Source organism: Barbus barbus, assembly GCF_936440315.1.
Source record: "Barbus barbus genome assembly, chromosome: 7".
Taxonomy (NCBI): Eukaryota; Metazoa; Chordata; class Actinopteri; order Cypriniformes; family Cyprinidae; genus Barbus; species Barbus barbus.
Window position 1 is genome coordinate 37,935,405 of NC_136735.1, and position 21,610 is coordinate 37,957,014.

Consider the following 21,610-nt stretch of genomic DNA (forward strand, 5'->3'; position numbering starts at 1 on the left):
CATTTAAATTTTCAGTTGTATGTGTTTGTATTTTTGTACACTCTAAAAAAAATGCACTCTAAATATATATTTTTAACCCTAATAAAAGGTGATTACAGAGAATGGTTAAATACACTTAAATTAAAAAGCTACTTTAAATGTTACAGTTTTTACTTCTAAAATGCTTGTTAAACGAGTTTAAATGTATGTAATATTGTAAACTATGCTGTATTCATATTGTAATAATAAGTAGTAATATTGTAACTATGCTGTTGCCTCTATTTCCAACCCATTTTAAGCCAGCAATATAATAATTTTTAAACAAATTTTAACATTTAAAACAAATAGAACAAATAAAACATTTAACCCAACCACCTGGGTGTCACGATACATAGGAGCAAGGAGACGAGGAATAAACTTCAACGTGGACTTAATTCAACAAACGAAGGGATGCAAACACAGGAACTCAGGAATGACATCTAGACATATAACAGCGGACAGGAAACAAGGGGCAGAACACACTATAAATACTCAGAATAACCAGGGGATGACAAGACACACGTGGAATAAAATTAACACAATGAGGACAGGGACAGGGAGAACCAAATATGGACAAACAGGAACGAAACACGTGACACTGGGTCAAAATAACCCAGCATGTGTTTTATTCTGTGTTCTGTCCTATATTTATCCAGCGCTGGCTTGCCAAATAACTCAAGTTGGGTTGTTTTTAAACCAGCATTTTTTAAAGTGTCATTTTTTTATATATATGTCTATAGTTTTGATTCATTTTTATTTAAGTTTAGCTATTTAAGTACGTTAAACTAAAGTAAAAATGAGAAATGTTAACTAGGTTTATTTAACTATAATTACCCTGCATCAAATAAATGCATGTTCTTCATATTTCAAATTCACTTTCATTATACACCCTAAAAAATGCTGGGTTAAATACAACCCAGCGCTGGGTAAAATATGGAGGAACCCAGCGGTTGGGTTACTGCCCAGAAGGTTGGGTTAAACAATTAATCCAACTGTTGGTTGAAAACAACCCAGCATGTGTTCTGTCCAATATTTACCCAGCACTGGGTTATATTTAGAGTGTTTTAGAGTGCAGTGTTGTCTGTGCTGTTGTTGCTGTTGTTGATGACGACATCTTAACACAGTGCTGGAATGAGGCTGACAGCAGAATGAACCCTCACTAGTGTGCACAATACTCAGTGTTCTGCATCAGTGGTGTCATTGCCTGCGGCGGCTGATGCACTATTGAACAGGGTTTCCCAGTAGCGGATTCCCTGCATGATGTCACGTTTCTGTTTGCTGTCTCTCTCACGTTCTGTTGAGAGTCACCCAGTGCTGCATGTACAAATAATCACAACTGAACCCTTCAGATATGATTCTCTGATGTCATCAAACCCATTAGACGGACATTATTGAAGATTTATCCCATCATCTGTAAATAGCATCAGAAGTGCGTTATGCAATAGAGGACTCTGTTTGAGATCAATTGACAAAAGCATCAGAACAGTTGTGCATTTGACTAATGCATTATATTTCTGCTCTTCTGAATTCATATGATGCTTTGTGTGAGAAACAGACACCAATTTAAGTCGTTATTAAAAAAAAAGTCAAGTTCAAGTTCAAGTTGAGCTTTATTGTCATTCTGCTACATGTGGGGACATACAGTGGAACGAAATATCATGCCTTGCAGGACCACAGTGCTACATAAATACAGACATGCAACAATGAAGTAAAAAACACTATAAACCTATACACTACTAACCTACTGACAGATTTAACTAGAAGTATACTATATATAAGTATTTACCCTATACAAACTAAAAGAATAAAGGATAAAAATACAAACTATACGAATGCTTCACAAATACTGTACATGTGCAAAGAGAGACATTTTGAGTCAGCAGCTGGTTGGGGAACAGTGCAGGATGATTTGTAGTGCATGAGCATGTAAACATACATATATTGCTGAGTCTTTTGTGGGATTGTGTACACGCAGCAGTGTGTGTAAAGTGTCTAGTGCACATAGAGGAGAGTGTGTTACTACAGGTGGTTTGTACAGGCCCACTCACCTGTGTGTAGCACACTTCCAATTGCACAAAAAAGTTCCATACAGTTTTTTCTTTGGTGTGGTAAGGTGGGGGGGGGGGGGGGGGGGGGGGGGGTCCATGTTTCAGCAGGTAGGGGTTTTGCATGGGGTTTCAGAGGGGGGCGGGGTGGTTTGAGTTCAGGGCTCTCACAGCCTGGGGGAAAAAGCTGTTGAGCAGTCTGGCAGAGCGGGCTCTGATGCTCCGGTACCGTCTTCCTGATGGTAGGAGCTGGAAGAGACTGTGGGAGGGATGGGTGGAGTCCTTCAGGATGCTGTTGGTTTTGCTGGAGCATCGTGTAAGGAAGATGTCCAGGATGGAGGGGAGAGGGGCACCGATGATCTTTGCAGCTGTGTTCACTGTCCGCTGGAGGGTCTTGCGGTCAGCAGCACTGCAGTTCCCGTACCAGACAGTGATGCAGCTGGTCAGCACACTCTCAAAAAAATGGCATTGGCATCAAATCTTGCACAATTAAACTGTTTTAATGACTCAAAAAAATCAAATCGATGGCTTCTCTTAATGCTTTCTGTGAAAAATGTGTATTATATGTACTGTATAATGAAAGTGTATGGAGACGGGTCTTGTTGAGAAATACACATTAAGCAGGTAAAAGTAGTGTACTTCGACATTTTACATGGAGGACATTTTTTACATTGCTGATTTGTTTATTATCAGCTCAGCATCTAAGATCAGTATGATGTTTTTGAGTCATTAAATCAATTAAATTTTGTAAGATTTTACACCAATCAAATGCCCCTTTTTTAGATTTTCAATAAATAATAACTTAAATGTTAAATGTTTCTCACATAAAAGCAACATATTCAGAAGAAATTAAATATAATGCATGAGTCATATGCACTACTGTTATGATGTTTTAAACATCACCCAGTAAGTTAATTGTGTCCCTGCAGCACAGAAGCAGTCATCAGTAGCACAGGTATATTTGTAGCAATAGACAACAATACATTGTATGGATCAAAATTATACATTTCTCTTTTATGACAAAAATCATTAGGATATTAAGATCATATTCCATGAAGATATTTAGTAAATTTCCTACCATAAATATATCAAAACTTAATTTTTGATTAGTAATATGCATTGCTAAGAACTTCATTTGAAAAACTTTAAAGGTGATTTTCTCAATATTTGTTCATACTAAGGTAATGGTGCGTTTTCTATACCCTAAAACTAAAACCTGTTGACATTAGATTTGAAGCTGATTTAAAAAGCCCTTGTTTGTGAGGACATTTTCAAACATTTGGCCCCTAACAAAGATGAACCTGTACAGTGAACACAAACAGAGAGAGAGAGAGAGAGAGAGAGTTGGGAAAGAATGAGAGGAGGAGGTCTGGGAGTGGAGAGCGAGCGCAAAGGGGCAGGACTCTTTCTCTTTCTTTCTTTCTCTCTCTGGTGCTTTTAAGAAGAAACTTTGTGTTTTGTTCTCCAAGTTCACTTTAGTTCTCGCTCCTCTCTCCTCCTGCCTTCATGCGTTTATTTCCGAGACGCGTGAGATGCGCACCGGGACTCATGGATCAGTCCGGCTCCAATTCCTCACGCAAGTCGTTTTAAAGCTGCGTTTCGGATCGTAATGTTTCCAAAAGTTTTCTGCACCGGCTTGAACTACATGGAATAATGTGGCGGATCGTTTTGCTGTGTTGCGCTCTGGAGGGTTCCGTTGCGTTCCGTCCACCTGCGAACGCGTCTCTGCTCGCACCTGTCCGCGGCGTCGTGCGCACCGTGGATCGGATTTATCACGGAGGAGGAAAAGCCGGTTATCTTCTGTATATAGACGAGCAGCGCTTTCAGCTGGATATGGAGCGGGATGAGTCTCTACTGTCTCATCACTTCGGTTTGAACGCAGACGCGCCGCCGCCGCGTCGGGAATGCGTTTACCGCGGCACCGTCAACTCAAACGCGCAGTCGCTTGCGCTTTTCAATCTGTGCGGCGGCGGACTCGACGGGTTTTTCGCGGTGCATGACGCGCGGTACACTGTCACGCCGCTCATCCGAGCGAAGGGCCACGAGAGCGACGCCGCTCTCCACTATTACACGCGCGACAGCTTCGGTTTCGAGGCGATGCCCGCGCGGCACAGCTGCGGCACGCGCGACCGCAACGCGCGGAAGCAGCGCGATGCGCGGACGCGACGCAAGCGCTCCGTGTCGCGCGCGCGGCACGTGGAGCTGCTGCTGGTCGCGGACGCGTCCATGACGAAGAAGTACGGCAAGGACCTGCACCATTACCTGTTGACGCTCGCGTCCATCGCGTCCAAACTCTACGGCCACGCCAGCATCGAGAACCCCATCCGCCTGTCGGTGGTTAAAGTCGCGATCCTGCCTGAGAACGAGAAGGGCATCGAGGTGTCCAAGAACGCCGCCGCGACGCTCAAGAGCTTCTGTAAATGGCAGAATCAGCAGAACCCTCTGGATGATGATCATCAGCAGCACCACGACGCGGCGATCCTCTTCACCAGGCAGGTAAAAACAGAGACGCGCAGCAGCCTCGGTGAACTGTGTTTACATAGTGAGTGATGCAGGTACAAACACAGCAGCATTTTATTTCAGTCCCAAAGCATCACCGTGTGTTTCCATCACTGAGCCATTGTGTTTTCAACTACAGCTTTTTTTCAACTGCTTACACACATTTTCAAAAGTTTTTTAAGTTCATTAGTAATCATTAGTTTTTTAATTAAGTTTTGATTGTACTTAATTGTTGTTATTATTGTTTATTTATTTATTTATTTATTTTTGCATTCGATAATTTTTTATATCATTAAATAATTAGAATTTTTTTAGAATTTAGTTGTAATTATTTTAATGTAAACTTTTTAGTATTATAGTATAAATTGCGTTTTTAGCATTTTAACTAAGCTTTTATTATTTTTAATATAAATAATTTGCATTTTTAGCATTTTAATTGTTTAAATTAATTATAATTAAATATTTTTGTGCTTTTAAAATTTTAATTAAGTTTTGACTACTTAGTTTTTTTTTCAACTGCTTACACACATTTTCAAAACGTTGCCTCTTTTTTTTTTTTACTTTACACACAAATCCAAGAATTGCACAAACAAAATATAAAATGTCTCACATCTCTTGCAAAATGAAGCACTGCATTCAAAATATCACAAACACGTCTCAAAAGCAAACATTTGCAAACACCTTTGCCATAATATTAATTCCTGTTAGATTTTTGTTTGTTACATACACAAATTTTGTGTGTTGTGTTTTGCAAAAAGTGTGTTTTATGAAGTTGAAGGTTGAGAATTAGTGCAGGGTTTTGCAGATTCGGTGTGTGCTTCTGCTGTTTGAGTGCCAGCTTTCAGAAACTGTGTGACAAGTTAAGATTTTGTATGTAAGCAAAACTGTAACATAATTCACTAATTCAAAGTCATCTTTTGGCCCCGCCCCCCTGATTTAGACATGATGATGCTTCACATACAGAAAAAACACCACAGTACTACCATGCTATTTGGGGAAGTTCCTTGTAGCACCATATAAATGCTTTGGTACATGAATTTCATTACCGTGGTATATTTCAGAATACCATAGTATTACCGTCTGATAGCATCAAGTGTGTGTGTGCGTGTGTGTGTGTGTGTGTGTGTGACCAGGTCAGCTGGATCCGATCATGTGTCGACTACTGTGGGAACGTTAGTCTCCCTCCCTTCCTGTTCCACAGTGAACTGCAAAATTATTTCCTTTGTTGCTGTTTTTCTAGGCATGCGTCTTCGGTCCCCTGACTAGTGTGTGTCTTCATACAGTGTGTGTCTGTGCACATTCCTCAAGCGAGACGCTCTCGAGATCTGAGTGCCATGAACCGCAGCAGAGAGCTGTGAGGAAAATGAAAGCTGTCCCGGGCTGGAGACCACACTGGTTTCGCCCCTCACAGATCCCACAGTAAAGCGCAGGCTCCTCGCCTCTCAAACACCGCGCTTGTGGTTTGGAGCTTGTCTTGTTTCCAGACGAGGCTTGTGGTGCATGTAAGTCATGCGAGGTCTTGTTCACTGGAGCACTTAAAGTGCCAAAATCCTGCACTTCATCAGTAACTTTGTCTTGTTTTCTATAGTAAACATCCTTAAAACCAGATCCGTTTGCATGGGAAGCAAGCTCTCAGATGTTATCCTGAATATCTTTAGATTTGTCAGTTATTTACATTAGTTAATGCATTTGGTATCATGAACCAGAGCTGTTGTAAGTAACTAAAACTAAAACCATAAAAATACTTTTTCATTACTTGAAATAAAATAAATCGTAACTGAAATAGAATGAAATATAAAAAAGTTAACTTTTTTTATTTCAGCTATTTATTCAGCTTTTATTTTCATATAGTTTAACTTGATGTGCTAAAATAATTTCAACTAAAACTGAAATAAAAAAAAATTTTTTAAAAATGAAGTATACTTTTAAAATGAAACAATAATGAAAATGAAAATGACAGAAGCTCAACAAAACTGCTAAATCGTTAACTAAAATTATGGGTTATTATAGCTAATTAAAACTATTTTATTTTATTTTAATTTAATTTATTATATTATTTATGTTGATGTATTAACTAAAACTAAAAGTAAAATAGAAATGTATTTAAAAAAGACAATATTGACAAAAACGCACAACATAATCACTAAAACTTTAACTAAAATGACATTGAAAATACAAAAATATATATATATATTTTTATCTATAATAGTTTCCCATTGATACTAAAATAGCAATGTTGTGAACTAATTATACATTTTTAGCATGTTTAACATTATTAATTTGTTAAGGTTAATTTATAAACATACTTGTGTTTTTTTTATTCATATTACATTAATGTTAATTTATACAACTTGAAATGTTAAAGATATATAAGTGTGTGCATAAATTACCTTGATTAATGAATGCTTTGAAAGTATTGATACCTAATGCATTAATTAAAGTTAATAAACCGTATTCTAAAGTGTTATCAAGAAATCTAACACATCTGGTGGCCTACAGTGTGTGTGTGTGTGTGTGTGTGCGTGTGTGTGTGTGCGTGTGTGTGTGTGTGTGTGTGTGTGTGTGTGCGTGCACCTGGTATTCATCACGTCCTGGGGACCAAATGTCCCCACAAGGATAGTAATACCAGTACATCTTAATCTTGTGGGGACATTTTTTGGTCCCCATGAGGAAACAAGCTTATAAATCATACAGCATAAAGTTTTTTGAAAATCTAAAAATGCAGCATGTTTCCTGTGAGGGCTAAGTTTAGGTGTAGGGTTGGTGTAGGGCAATAGCACATACAGATTGTACAGTATAAAAACCATTACGCCTATGGGATGTCCCCATAAAACATGGAAACCCAACATGTGTGTGCGTGTGTGTGTGTGTGTGCGTGTGTGTGTGTGTGTGTGTGTGCACCTGGTATTCATCACGTCCTGGGGACCAAATGTCCCCACAAGGATAGTAATACCAGTACATCTTAATCTTGTGGGGACATTTTTTGGTCCCCATGAGGAAACAAGCTTATAAATCATACAGCATAAAGTTTTTTGAAAATCTAAAAATGCAGCATGTTTCCTGTGAGGGCTAAGTTTAGGTGTAGGGTTGGTGTAGGGCAATAGCACATACAGATTGTACAGTATAAAAACCATTACACCTATGGGATGTCCCCATAAAACATGGAAACCCAACATGTGTGTGTGTGTGTGTGTGTGTGTGTGTGTGTGTGTGTGTGTGTGTGTGTGTGTGTGTGTGTGTAAGAGTGTGTGGCTGTGAAGTACACCATGTCAATAAGCCATGATGGGCAGCAGAAGCCCACAAACACCCACTGAGACCTCTGAACCGCCGCCAAAGCCAAACACAAAGAAATGAATTAAGCGAAGCATAATTTTCTCTCTGCTGCTGCTGCACAGTTTCTCAAAGCGTCCTCTGCCTCATGACTAACACCAATTTATTTTTTATATTTACTGAGCACAGCCAGAGGTGTAAAAAGTACTCAAAAATAAAGATACTCTAAAAGATACTAAAGATAAGTGAAAATTTGACTCAATTAAAAGTACAAGTATCTGGTCAAAAACATACTTGAGTAAAAGCCAAAAAGTACTACTTTAAATTGTACTCAAGTATTAAAAAAGTAGAAGTAGTTTTTTTTCTGACAGACATACAGAAGTTTGGTTAATGGGATAAAACGAAACAAAATGCAATGGCACAGGTCAAACACATATCTAGTGCAGCAATAACAATTAAAATTCAGCACAGCGGAACACACACACACACAAATCGCAGGGAAAGGGATTAAAAAGAAACTCCATCCTTTCCACCCTCATGCCATCCCATATATATATATATGATTTAGATCTTAGATCATCTAAACTAAATAATCTCTCTTCTTATAAGACAAGTATGGGACATCCAAAAATGACACTTCAAAAACTACACAAAGTGAATATGACAGTAACTCATACAGCCCCTGTTAATGAATCAATATTTTTAACTTGACCGTCGTGTTCACTTTGTGTTGTTTCTGAAGCGGTCCTGTCCCCTTGCACTACACAGACTAAAAATCTTTGGTTGTGTTCATCTGAAGAAAGAAAGTCATAAACATCTGGGACGACATGAGAATTTTAATTTTTGGGTGAACTTTCACTTTTAATAACAATGTGAACATATTCCAGACAGAATGCAAGAATGGGCTGAATTAATGAGGAGAGTCATAGAATTAAAACATACAACGTTAACGTTTTGAAAGGCCACTTCTTTTGTGTTGTCTGCGTCACTGCCTAAGGATAATTCATCTTTTAATTGTTTATTTGGGGCATTTTTATTTGGGCTTTTTCTCAGAAAATATTGCTACATAATTATTAGTGACTAATTAAATTAATTAATGAGCAAATCATGTAATTATTAAGATACTGTAATTATTAAAAAAATTAATTGAGAGTCCAAATTCCTACTCCGTGTGTCCCATAATGACATTATAAAAACTACTGATCCACTACCTGGTAAGAACATCACAACACGAATTACAATTAACTAAACATACAATGTTCATTTAAACACTTTTTTTGGAGATTTGTAACATTTAATAAAAAATAAAAAAAGAATTCCCACAAAAATGTTAATTATAAAAACTTGAAACTGAAGTTTTATTTCCGGTACTTAACACAACAACATTTCTCATTTTGTATAACTTAAAATTGAAATAATTAATATAATTAATAAAAACTATATAGACATATTTAAAAACAACAAATGCTAATACAAATGGCAAAAATATGACAAAGTTATTAAAACTTCAATTTGTTAACTAAAATTAACATGAAAGCTATTAATAACATTATTAATATTTTTATTAATTTTTATTAAATTTAAATGTCTATATAAATATCTGTATAATTTTAAATGTGTAAAACTGAAAAAATAAATAAATTTAATTAAAGCTAAGTAATAATATTTCAAAAAAATCTAATAAAAATGGCAAAAGTGCATAACAAAATTTTTAAATAAAAAAAATTAATTTTCCCATCCAAATAAGGGAATCCAAAAATATTATATTATATTATATTATATTATATTATATTATATTATATTGATCATAAATAATGAATTATGTAAATAGTATAAATTTCCACAGCATTCAAGTCAATTGTATGCACTTATTTTATTAAATGATTCCAGGTAAAATAATGTATTATGCTTACACTGTAGGTGACATGAACAAAACAGAATGAAATCATTAATCACAATTGTTTGTATGACAAAATTCATGATCATGACAAGCCTAGGTACAAGTACCACTGAAGTCATGTGATCCACAACTCAGTTCAGTTCAGTTCATCTTTATTTGTTTCCTGAAGGCAATGTGGTTGCAGCATACAAGCATATCACATAAGACAACACAACACACAATACAAAAAACACACTCAATCTCCTTCCTTAAAAAGGTTTACCTTAAATTTAAAAACTTTACAGCTGAGGGGATAAATGACTGTCTCTAAACTGATTTGTTTTACTGATAGGGGTTCAATACCGAATGCCAGAAGGAAGAAGGTAAAACTCATGATACATAGGGTGGGAATCATCTAACAAAACAAGGAACCTTTATAAGGTCTGAGAAATGAAGAGGGTTTATAAACTTGATCTCGCTGCAGAATGGATTTCATGTGTGTGGATGCGGCTGCACAGAACAAGAGGCACATTGAGCTCATGCTTCGGGTGAATGTGTGATAATCAGAGGCATGACTGCGCTGATGCTGCGGGACACAAAGACTGATGAAGACGTGTGTGATTTACTGCATGTAATTGTCTCATCAGAACAGGTGCAGATATGAAGCAAAAGAAAAATTAAGGAAACAAAAAAACTTTATTTAAGGTGCATCATTATATATCTAAATAAACATATATAATTATAAATAATGTTTATTTCTAATTATATATATTTGTTTTATTTATTATAATAAATAAAACAAATATATATTGAAAATAGAAATATATATATTATAAATATATAAATATAGTTTTTATAATTACTGAGAAATATATATATATATATATATATATATATATATATATATATATATATATATATATATATATATAATTCATTTAAATTAAATAGTTTTTATTTATTATATAAATTGTGTCCCTGCAGCACAAAAGCAGTCATGAGTAACACAGGTATATTTATAGCAATAGACAACAATACATTGTATGGATCAAAATTATACATTTCTCTTTTATGACAAAAATCATTAGGATATTAATTAAAGATCATGTTCCATGAAGATATTTAGTAAATTTCCTACCGTAAATATATCAAAACTTCATATTTGATTAGTAATATGCATTGCTAAGAACTTCATTTGAACAACTTTAAAGGAGATTTTCTCAATATTTAGATTTTTTTGCTCCCTCAGATTCCAGATTTTCAAATAGTTGTATCTCAGACAAATATTGTCGTATCCTAACAAACCATACATCAATCAGCTTTCAGATGATGTATAAATCTCAATTTTAAAATTACCCTTATGACTAGTTTTGTGGTCCATGGTCACAATTAATGTATATTATTAAGAAATGTATTTTTATTGATTGATTGATTGATTGATTGATTGATTGATTGATTGATTGATTGATTGATTGCACAAAGACACACACACTCACTCACTCAATGTACTGTACACACACACACACACTATGTACTGTACACACACACACACACACTCTATGTACTGTGCACACACACACACACTCTATGTACTGTACACACACACACACTCTATGTACTGTACACACACACACACACTCTATGTACTGTACACACACACACTATGTACTGTACACACACACACACACACTCTATGTACTGTGCACACACACACACACTATGTACTGTACACACACACACACTCTATGTACTGTACACACACACACACACACTATGTACTGTACACACAGAGGGTGTGTGAATGCGTACAGACAGAGTAAATACTGTAGTATTTGTTCAGGAATATGAGAGAGAGTTTGTTCATGTTGTTGGTGATCATGCGTGTGTCTCTAATGTCTCCTGCCGTGGTTTCTAGCGTATGTGACGGTTGTTTTGTAGCGTCTGTCTGTCTGGGGCATTTCACACGTTTTCAGCCGCTATACGTTGACAGTTCTCTGAAAACCTCTGAGATATTCTGGATGCTCTGAATCCATCCGTCTGCATCCCGCTGTCCCAAATCCTTACGATCCGTGCCAGCGTTGAGTAGCAACAGCCTGCGATCGGATCCGGCCTCTGCCGAGAAACTCAGTAGGATGAAGAATTAGTTTTTGACACAAGAGGAGCTGATATGGCTGATATACTGAATATGGTTTTTGTTCAAGCAAACTGTTGAACTTTTTGATGTTGATCCCATACAGCAAAAGATGTCTATTTTTATATATATATCAAAATATATTTACGTAAATATATTTTCTGCCGATATATTTTTAGTATGTTTTTGAAAATATTTCAAGAATATAAATATATTTTTATAAGCATTTAAAAATATAATTTGCCCTCCATATATTTCAGTCCAAGAAAATACATTCACTTCAGGTTTTAGTTAACTATAACTAAAACTAAAACCATAAAAGTGACATAAAAATGAAATAAAATATAAAACACAATTATTTTATTTCACCTAATTGACAAGACAAGATTTCACATTTTCATTTACTTTAACTTGACAAAATTAAAATTAAAACTTAAATAAAAATATATATAGACAGCAGAAACTAATAACATTTATAAAAACAACAAAATTACTAAATTAACATGGAATCTGGAAATATATAAAAAAATGAATTCAAAATATTAACAAACAACAAAAACTAATAAAAATCAAAACGCACAAAAAATACAAAAACTTTAAAATTAAAATCTAATTCAACATTAACAAAAACCATAAGCTAATATTAGAAGATAATATTATGCACATATATTTTAGCATGATTATATATAATATAATCATGCTAAAATACCACTGAATATGTCACATTTGAAGAAAAACTTGTCTATAGGTGAACATATAACATGTAGTCAGTAATGTAGGCTGTTTTTGGAAGTGTATTTTAAAATTGGAAATGTATTTTCTTGCCACTGAAATACATTTTGAAATATATTTTGGTATATGAAGGTTGAAACTAAATATTTTTAAAATTGAAACTATATATTTCAGTGAGCTTCACTGTTTATAACATATTTTTAGCTTATATTTAAATATATATATTTGGCTGTAAAAAGTCTATTTTTTGCTGTATGTGATCCTTCTCAGTTTGTAGATCCAAACAGGCCAGACATGCGACTCAGATCAGCGCTGATGTTCCTCTCGTCGCTGATGGACGTGTGAGAGCAGACCTCAGATCAGCGGGTCGAGGCCGAACGTCTGGCCCTGAAACGCCCTGTAAATCAGAAGCAGGTGACAGAAACTCGCGGTGCTGGAGAATCAAATATCAGAGCGGTCTGCATCCACATGTTTGCTCAGAGCGAGAGGCGTCTGGATATCAGCGGTCCCGCGTGTTTGGGTGTGAGCTGATGTTCTGGCACCTCCATTCTTAGTGCAGAAAACCTTTTGCTTTCCAGTAAATGCATCTGGACATCCTTAAAACAACTTGAGACGATTATTTACATTTAGCCATTTATTTAGCAGATGCTTTGATCCAAAGCGACTTACAAATGAGGACAATGGATTATCAAATGTAATGGATTATCAAAAGAGAAAAAAGTTTAGGACGGGAACTTGGTTCCAGTTATTTTGGTGTCATTAATAGACTATTACAGTTTTAGTTAATATTTTGTATTAGATTGTATTTTTAAATTTAATTTTTTCACTTTAATTTTAATAAAGTTTTAGTAATTTTGTTGCGTGTTTTTGTTATTTTTATTATTTTTTAAATTATTTTTTTATATTTTTCTCAATTTTATTTAATTTTAAATGTCTATATAATGTTCAGTATGTCTAAAACTAAGATAGAATAAATGAAAACTAAATACAAATATATGTATAAAATGACAAAAGTGCATAACAAAATTAAAAAAAATTATTGAAAACTAAAAATATAATAATTGAAAAAATATAATTATATTGAAATTATTTATTTCAAGTAAATAAATGATATTTTGTTTAGTTTATTTATTTTAAGTCCTGCATATACGTCACCAGAGAGAAATGTGTCTTTTTACTGGAAGATCCAGTTATGATATTTTGATTAAACATTACGAGGTCAAAACATTGTTTAGAAAAGAAATGTGCATGAATGAATTGTTTTAGCATGCATTTAGAAAACAGGTGAATTTTCATTTCATGCTGACTTTAACCATAAATCCAACAAAACTGTATTTTATGTTTAAAATATTAAATTATATTTTATTATTTTATTTCATTGTTTAAATGATTTTTATTGAAAAACAAGACCTTTTTTCTCTTTTTGCAGTGCATGCATGCATCTCTCCGTCTGTGCTGTTGTTGTAATTTTCCCTCAATATTTCCCTCATTTTCCGGCTCTTGCTTTGCCAACATATTTCCCTGGTATCCTCAGGCAGGAATTCCTCAGAATATTTCTCCATATCAAGTTGCTGTGTTCATGTGAAAACTCAACAGGGGAGTGATGTTTTTATCTCTAGCATGATGGCAAATACTCATATTTACTGCAGCAGAGCGTGTGTATGACAGAATAGAGGGAAGCTGTAAGACTGAAGGCTCAATGATTAGAGTCGCTCCGCTGACGTCTTGAGCCAAACTCGCTGTGTTGTTGTTATAAATGTGAGCGTGGGAAGAGCCGTCTCCATTCACTCGCACTGCAATCATCAGCTCGTCTGTCTGCGAGGATCTCTGAAACCGTTGCATCAGAAATTATTCATAAAGTAGTTTAAAGTAGTTGAATTACAGGCAAGCTACTCATTGAAAGAGTTTTCAGACAGATTCAGTCTGACTCAAGTGTTTTCATTGGTCTCTTTGTCATTTATAGTCATTTACTGGAACTATTAACAATCATATTAGATGAAATATTAGATGGAAAACACAAAAATAAGAAATTAAATAATAATCTTAAATTGAACTACTAAAATTACTAAAACTACAACTGAAATAATTAAAAGGTAGTTAAAAATATATATTTTTAAATGACAATAGCAAACATTTTTTAATCTTAATATACATATGAATACTATGAATGGTTGGCTTTGTGATGTGTTTTGTGAGGAAATAATAAATGACAAAAAAAAAATAATTAAATGACAATTTAAAATATTGCCTCAGAAACTATAACTAAAATAAGTTTAAACTGAAGCACTAAAATTATTAACTGGAAATTAATAAAAAAAATTAAACTTAGCTTTTTGTGCTCACCAATGTTGTTTTAGTATTATTTATAGTCTATTATAGTTTTTATTAGTATTTTTTAGTAGCTTTTATTTTTATGTTTTCAGTTTTCATTTTAGTTTAAGTTTTCTTTGAAGTGTGTTTGTCCTTTATGTTCATTTATATATATATATATATATATATTAAAATCACTACCATCATTTATTGATTTTAATTATTAGCATTATTTCAGTGTTTTAGTAATTTTAGTACTTTTACTTTTAAATTTATTTTATTTCAGTTTTCTGCCAGAGCAACATTTCAAATTTTCATTTAAGTTTTTGAAGTGCAATTTTATTTATTTATATCTAATTTTATTCAGCTTTATTTCAATTAAGGAAAATTATTATTAATAGTTTTATTTAACAATTACGATATGGATGCTCAATGTATCAACCCAATGATTAGATGCATGAAATAAATATAAGTTATAAATATTATTATAAATATGTATAAGTATTATACAGTAATATTAAAAATACATATTTAAAATCAAAATTTTAAATAAATATTTAGAATAAATAAAATTTACAAAAGCACACAACAAAATTAATAAAAAATTAAACTAAAATTAAAACAAAACAAATAATCTAAAAATAAAGCTATAAAATGATAAATGATAAATGAAAGGTATAAATGATACTACGTCTGCTGTTGTGTGCAGGATCTGTGCGGTCATCACTCGTGTGATACTCTCGGTATGGCTGATGTGGGAACCGTGTGTTCGCCGGAGCGGAGCTGCGCAATCATCGAGGACGACGGGCTTCACGCTGCCTTCACTGTGGCACATGAGATCGGTACACACACACACACACACACACACACACAGACACACACACACACTGGTTTCCAGATTTTGTGGGGACTCTCCATAGGCATAATGGTTTTTATACTGTACAAACTGTAATTTCTATCGTCCTACACCAACCCCACCTAAACTTACCCCTTACAGGAAACTTTCTGCATTTTTAGATTTTCATTACTCTTCATTCTGTATGATTTATAAGCTTGTTTCCTCGTGGGGACCTAAAAAATGTCCCAACAAGGTCAAAATTTACTGGACATTTGTGGTCCCCATAACGTGATAAATACCAGGTACACACACACACACACTGATGGCATCACTTCCTGTGTGTGTGTGTGTGTGTGTGTGTCTCAGGGCACCTGCTGGGTCTGTCCCATGATGACTCTAAGTTCTGCGAGGAGCGATTTGGCTCCACTGAAGACAAGCGGCTGATGTCTTCCATCCTGACCTCCATCGACGCGTCCAAACCCTGGAGCCGCTGCACCTCTGCCACAATCACTGACTTCTTCGACGATGGAAACGGTGAGAAACAGTCATGCTTACCCATGAACTCAAGCAGGATTTTAATTCAGGTCATTGCAACTCAAAATGACTGAATTTGATGTTGCATCCTCAAAAACTGCCACATTTTGTATGGTTAGAATCAGAATAAATAATATTTCCATTGATGTATGGTTTGTTATGATCGGACAATATTTGTCTGAGATACAACTATTTGAAAATCTGGAATCTGAGGGAGCAAAAAAATCTAAATATTGAGAAAATCTCCTTTAAAGTTGTTCAAATGAAGTTCTTAGCAATGCATATTACTAATCATTACATTACACTAAATTTACTAAATATCTTCATGGAACATGATCTTAATATCCTAATGATTTTTGTCATAAAAGAGAAATGTATAATTTTGATCCATACAATGTATTATTAGCTATTGCTACAAATATACCTGTGTTACTCATGACTGCTTTTGTGCTGCAGGGTCACATTAATTTTAATTTACTGTCAGCTATTTTGTAACCAGCATAGAAAAAACAGTTTATTCACAGGAAAAAAATCAATCGATCAGTCAATCAGTCAATAAAATTAAAAAACAGACATCTGCACACTATTATTGCTGATTGATTGCTGAAGATTTCTTGGAAAGAAATTAATGTTTTTATTCATCAAGGACACATTCAATTGATCAAAATTAACAGTAAAGACAATTATAATATCACAAACATTTTCTATTTCAAATAAATGCTGTTCTTTTGAACTTTCTATTCATCTGTGAATCCTGAAAAATCAAATGTATCACAGTTTCCACAAAAATATTGAGCAGCACAACTGTGTTCAACATTGATAATAATCAGAAATGTTTGTTGAGCAGTAAATCAGTATATTATTATGATTTCTGAAGATCATGTGACACTGAAGACTGGAGGAATGATGCTGGAAATACAGCTGCAGATCACAGAAATACATTACACTTTAACAGATATTCACATAGAAAACAGCTGTTTTACATTAGAATAATATTTCACTGTTTTATTGTATTTTTGATCAAATAAATGCAGCCTTGGTGAGCAGAGGAGACTGCTTTCACAAACATTAACACATCCTAATTATTTTACAGTTTCTTCAACTGCTTACACACATTTTCAAAACTTTGCCTCTTTTTTTTTTAACTTTACACACAAATCCAAGAATTGAAGAATGCTTCACATCTCTTGCAAAATGAAGCACTATATTCAAAATATCACAAACACATCTCAAAAGCACACATTTGTCTTACGCTGCAAACACCTTTGCCATAATATTATATCTTATATTATGTTATATTATGTTATATTATACACCCCTAATGTACACAACTGAAAAGAAAAAACTAAAAAGAAACATAGTTATTTCAACGAAAAAGCACCCAATGTGAGATGTAACACAGGGAATTCTGGGAATATCAATTTACGGTTATTCACTGTAAAATATACATTCTTTTTCCCTTCCAAAAACGGTATACTACTGTAAAATTACATGCTATGTCCAATACCGGTTTTTCACCGTATATAGTAGGGAAACTGACCTTTAACCATTTAATAGGTTTTTACTGTAACATTTTACAGTCTTTTACCATTAAAATCAGTCATTTTTATTGTATATAATGAAAATCCTCCACTCATGTTGCTGTGGTGTGTGTAGCGGAGTGTCTGCTGGATACTCCTCGAATGCCTCTGTTGGGTCCGGAGGAGCTGCCGGGTCAGAGGTACGATGCGGTCCAGCAGTGCCGCCTGGCCTTCGGGCCAGAGTACACCGTGTGTCCCGGGATGGACGTGTGCGCTCGTCTCTGGTGCGCCGTCATCAGGAAGGGACAGATGGTGTGCCTGACCAAGAAGCTTCCGGCCGTGGAGGGAACGCCGTGTGGGAAGGGCCGGATCTGTCTGCAGGGCAAATGTGTGGACAAAACCCGAAAAAGACACTACTCGGTAAGATCAGATGGGAAATTAACAAGTGATGTGTTTGTCTTCATAATCTTTCATTGAAATGCCCAGGCCTGGTCCTAGGGGGTGCTAGAGGGTGCTAAGCACCCTCAAACTAAATCAAAAGCACCCTCACTGCAAAAAATCATTTTCTTCCTTAGTATTTATGTCTTGTTTTCTAGTATATATATACTTTTAAAAAATCTGGAATTTTGTCTTGTTTTCTGAAAAAATTATCCAAATTTTGTTAGTTTTTGCTTAAAACTACCAAAAGTATCTGGCTTAAAAATATCTGGGTAAAAAGAAAATCTTTATTCAAAGGCTAAACAAGATTATTGGTCACACTATATATTAAGTGGCCTTAACTACTATGTACTTGCATCAATGTACTTATTGTGTTCATATTGTATTGCAAAACACTTTTGCTGCTATTGGGGTGGGATATGGGTAAGATTAGGGACAGGTTTGATGGTATGGGTAGGTTTAAGGGTGGGTTAAGGTGTAAGGGGTCAACAGTGTAATTATAAATGTAATTACTTTCATGAATCACAGATGTAACTACGTATTTTTAAAAATATAAGCACAATGTAACAACATGTACACAATTAATGCATTGTACCAAATTATTAATTTAAATGTAAGTACACAGTAGTTAAGGCCACCTAATGTAAAGTGGGACCAGATTATTTTTCTTAACCCATTTATTTGCATTTAATTATATTTATTTTTTTAATTCAGTTTTAGGTTGTTTTATTTCATTTTAAGTTTTGTTTCAGTTCATAATTTTCCTAATTGCATTTTGTGTTGACTAGTTACCCAAAAGAGACACTACTCGGTAAGAGCAGAGATTCAAGGCTGACAGGAAATTAATAATTGATGTGTTTGTCTTCATAATCTTTCATTTAAATGCTTCTGAAAAGGCTGACATCCAAAAAATGAAAATTTTTCTCACTGAATAACCTGTTTCACTCTCAATCAAGCACATTATGTTACTAAAACAGACTGCAAATTGTATTTCATGTTGACTAGTTTAATTTCCATGTTGGTTTATGTTTGTAACGGAGCCGAAGAGAAGGGAGGCATGTGGATCCATGTGCAAACTTTTATGAAACATGGTCAAAAACACAGGCAGGGTCGAAAAAGCAGCAAACAGGTATGGCACCGGGCAAGACAAAAGAGCAATCCTAAACGGGCTTGAGTCAGATGACAGCAAACGTAATCCAGAGGGCTAGACAAGAGGTGTAATCCATAAACATGAGCAAAAGTCCAGGCGAGGAGCAAACACAGTCCTAAACAGCAAGCAAAGGGTTAATCCAAGACGTAGACAAGAATCAGGAACTAGGAAATCAGGAAACACAACGAGACTAGACTGACACTAGAACTAGGAACTAGAAACTAAGACGGCAATGGCTCTGTAAGGCAGCTAACACTAGGAGAGTGCTAAACGCTAGACAATACTCGGCGATCTGAACAGGATCTGAGTGGGTGTTATGCAGTGTGTGCAATAGGTGATCATGTGATTGGTGACAGCTGTGTGATCAGTGCAATGGATGATGGGAAATGCAGTCCAGTGTGATCTGTGGTGTGAGAGTCAATATGATGGAGAGGCGACCTCTTGTGGCGAGTGGACAGAAGACCACGAACCGGATTCGTGACAGTTTTGATCAGTGATGATTTTGAGCCGGTCCAGTGTTATTTCTGTGCTTTTTAATATACTATTTGAATTTTTAATTAATATTTTGAATTAGCTTTTATTTTTATAATCAATTTAATATTTTAATTCAAATTTTAGCCATTTTGTTGTATTCTTGTCATTTTTATTATATTTATTTATTTATTTTGTAATATTTGTAAAAAGTTAAAATTTTAATTCTGTTTTATTTACGTTTTAGTTTTGTTTCAGTTCATAATTTTAGCAATTCCAAATTGCATTTCTATGCTGGTTTATCTTGGTCAATGTTTATAACTGAGCTGGTTCAGTGTTAATTTAGTATTATTTATATAATAATTGAATATATTAAAATAAAAGCTAGTCCAAAATTGTTCATAAATTCAAAATATGAATAAAAATAAATTCAAAATATTATATATGTATTATTTTTCTTCATATTCACAATTTATTAATATTCTTGCAATATTCTATATTCATTTTCTTCTTGTTCTTAACATTTCTAATTGTCATTTAGTTTAAGTTTCATCTAATATTTTTATTTTCATTTTACTTCAGCTTTATTTCAATGTTTTTAATAGTTGTAATTATAATTAACGATAACGTATGCTCAACAGCTAAACTTCACTGCATGAGACCAGTCATCCAGCCTGCTCTTTCTGAGGACGTTAGAGACGTTTGTCCTGTGGCGTATTTAAATAACTTGCTCTGGTTTGTTTGTCCGTCTGAACCGCACCCATGTTCATCTGGTTTGCAGTGTTTCTCTGGGCTTCACGTGATCGATCTCTCTCACCGCCGTCTCCTTCACATAATAAACATCAGATCTCCTCTTTCAGACCAGTTTCTCCGGCTCTGAGGAGCGTGTCAGCGGCTCTTGAACATCTCTCATCATCTTCTCTAAGACTCCTGCGCTCCTTCAAACACTTCCATCAATCTCTCTCTCTCTGCTGCTTTCTCTCTCACTTCATCCTATTCATTCCTCTTCAACATTTCAGCACAACCTTTTCAGATGTTCACCTGCACAATAGCATCTACATAGTGTTCACTAGTGCTTTGGGGTCGGTAGGATTTTTTATGTTTCTGGAGTAAGTCTCTTCTGCTCACCAAGGCTGCATTTATTTGATCAAAAATACAGTAAAAATTGTGAAATAGCTGTTTTCTATGTGAATATCTGTTAAAATGAAATTTATTTCTGTGATCAAAGCTGAATTTTCAGCATCATTACTCCAGTCTTCAGTGTTACATGATCTTCAGAAATCATTCTAATATGCAAACAATGCTAATTATTAAAGAATATATATAAATTTTATCATTTAATAAATTATAAAATTATAAAAATATTATCAATTATTTTTAATTATTAAAATCAACAGAACAGAATATAAAATAAAATATATATTAATAAATAATATAATATAATATAATATAATATAATATAATATAATATAATATAATATAATATAATATAATATAATATAATATAATATAATATAATATAATATAATATAATATAATACACAAAATCTGACAAAATCATCCCTGATTTGGAAAAACTAAAAAGTCAAAACGTTTTCTTTTATAGTGTTAGAGTTAGCAAACAGTCATTTAAACTAGACTCAAAAAATTAAAACATAAAAACATGATCTTCAGAAATCATTCTAATATGCTGATTTTCTGCTGAAGAAACATTTCTGATTATTATCAATGTTGAAAACATTGAAACATTGAAAATAATATTTTTGTGTAAACCA

The 21,610-nt window shown here is 34.3% G+C and overlaps 1 protein-coding gene across 1 annotated transcript in view; it reads left to right on the forward strand.

The window, feature by feature from the left end:
* The first annotated feature begins 3,436 nt into the window (after window positions 1-3,436).
* The window catches only part of adamts5 (ADAM metallopeptidase with thrombospondin type 1 motif, 5 (aggrecanase-2)), a 29,845-nt gene continuing 11,671 nt past the window's right edge, over window positions 3,437-21,610 (forward strand). Inside the window, exons 1-4 of the mRNA XM_079420588.1 lie at window positions 3,437-4,559; window positions 15,594-15,726; window positions 16,089-16,256; window positions 17,913-18,196. Coding sequence (XP_079276714.1) covers window positions 3,717-4,559; window positions 15,594-15,726; window positions 16,089-16,256; window positions 17,913-18,196 — 1,428 coding nt within the window. The 5' untranslated portion in view covers window positions 3,437-3,716. The remainder of the gene's footprint in view (window positions 4,560-15,593; window positions 15,727-16,088; window positions 16,257-17,912; window positions 18,197-21,610) is intronic.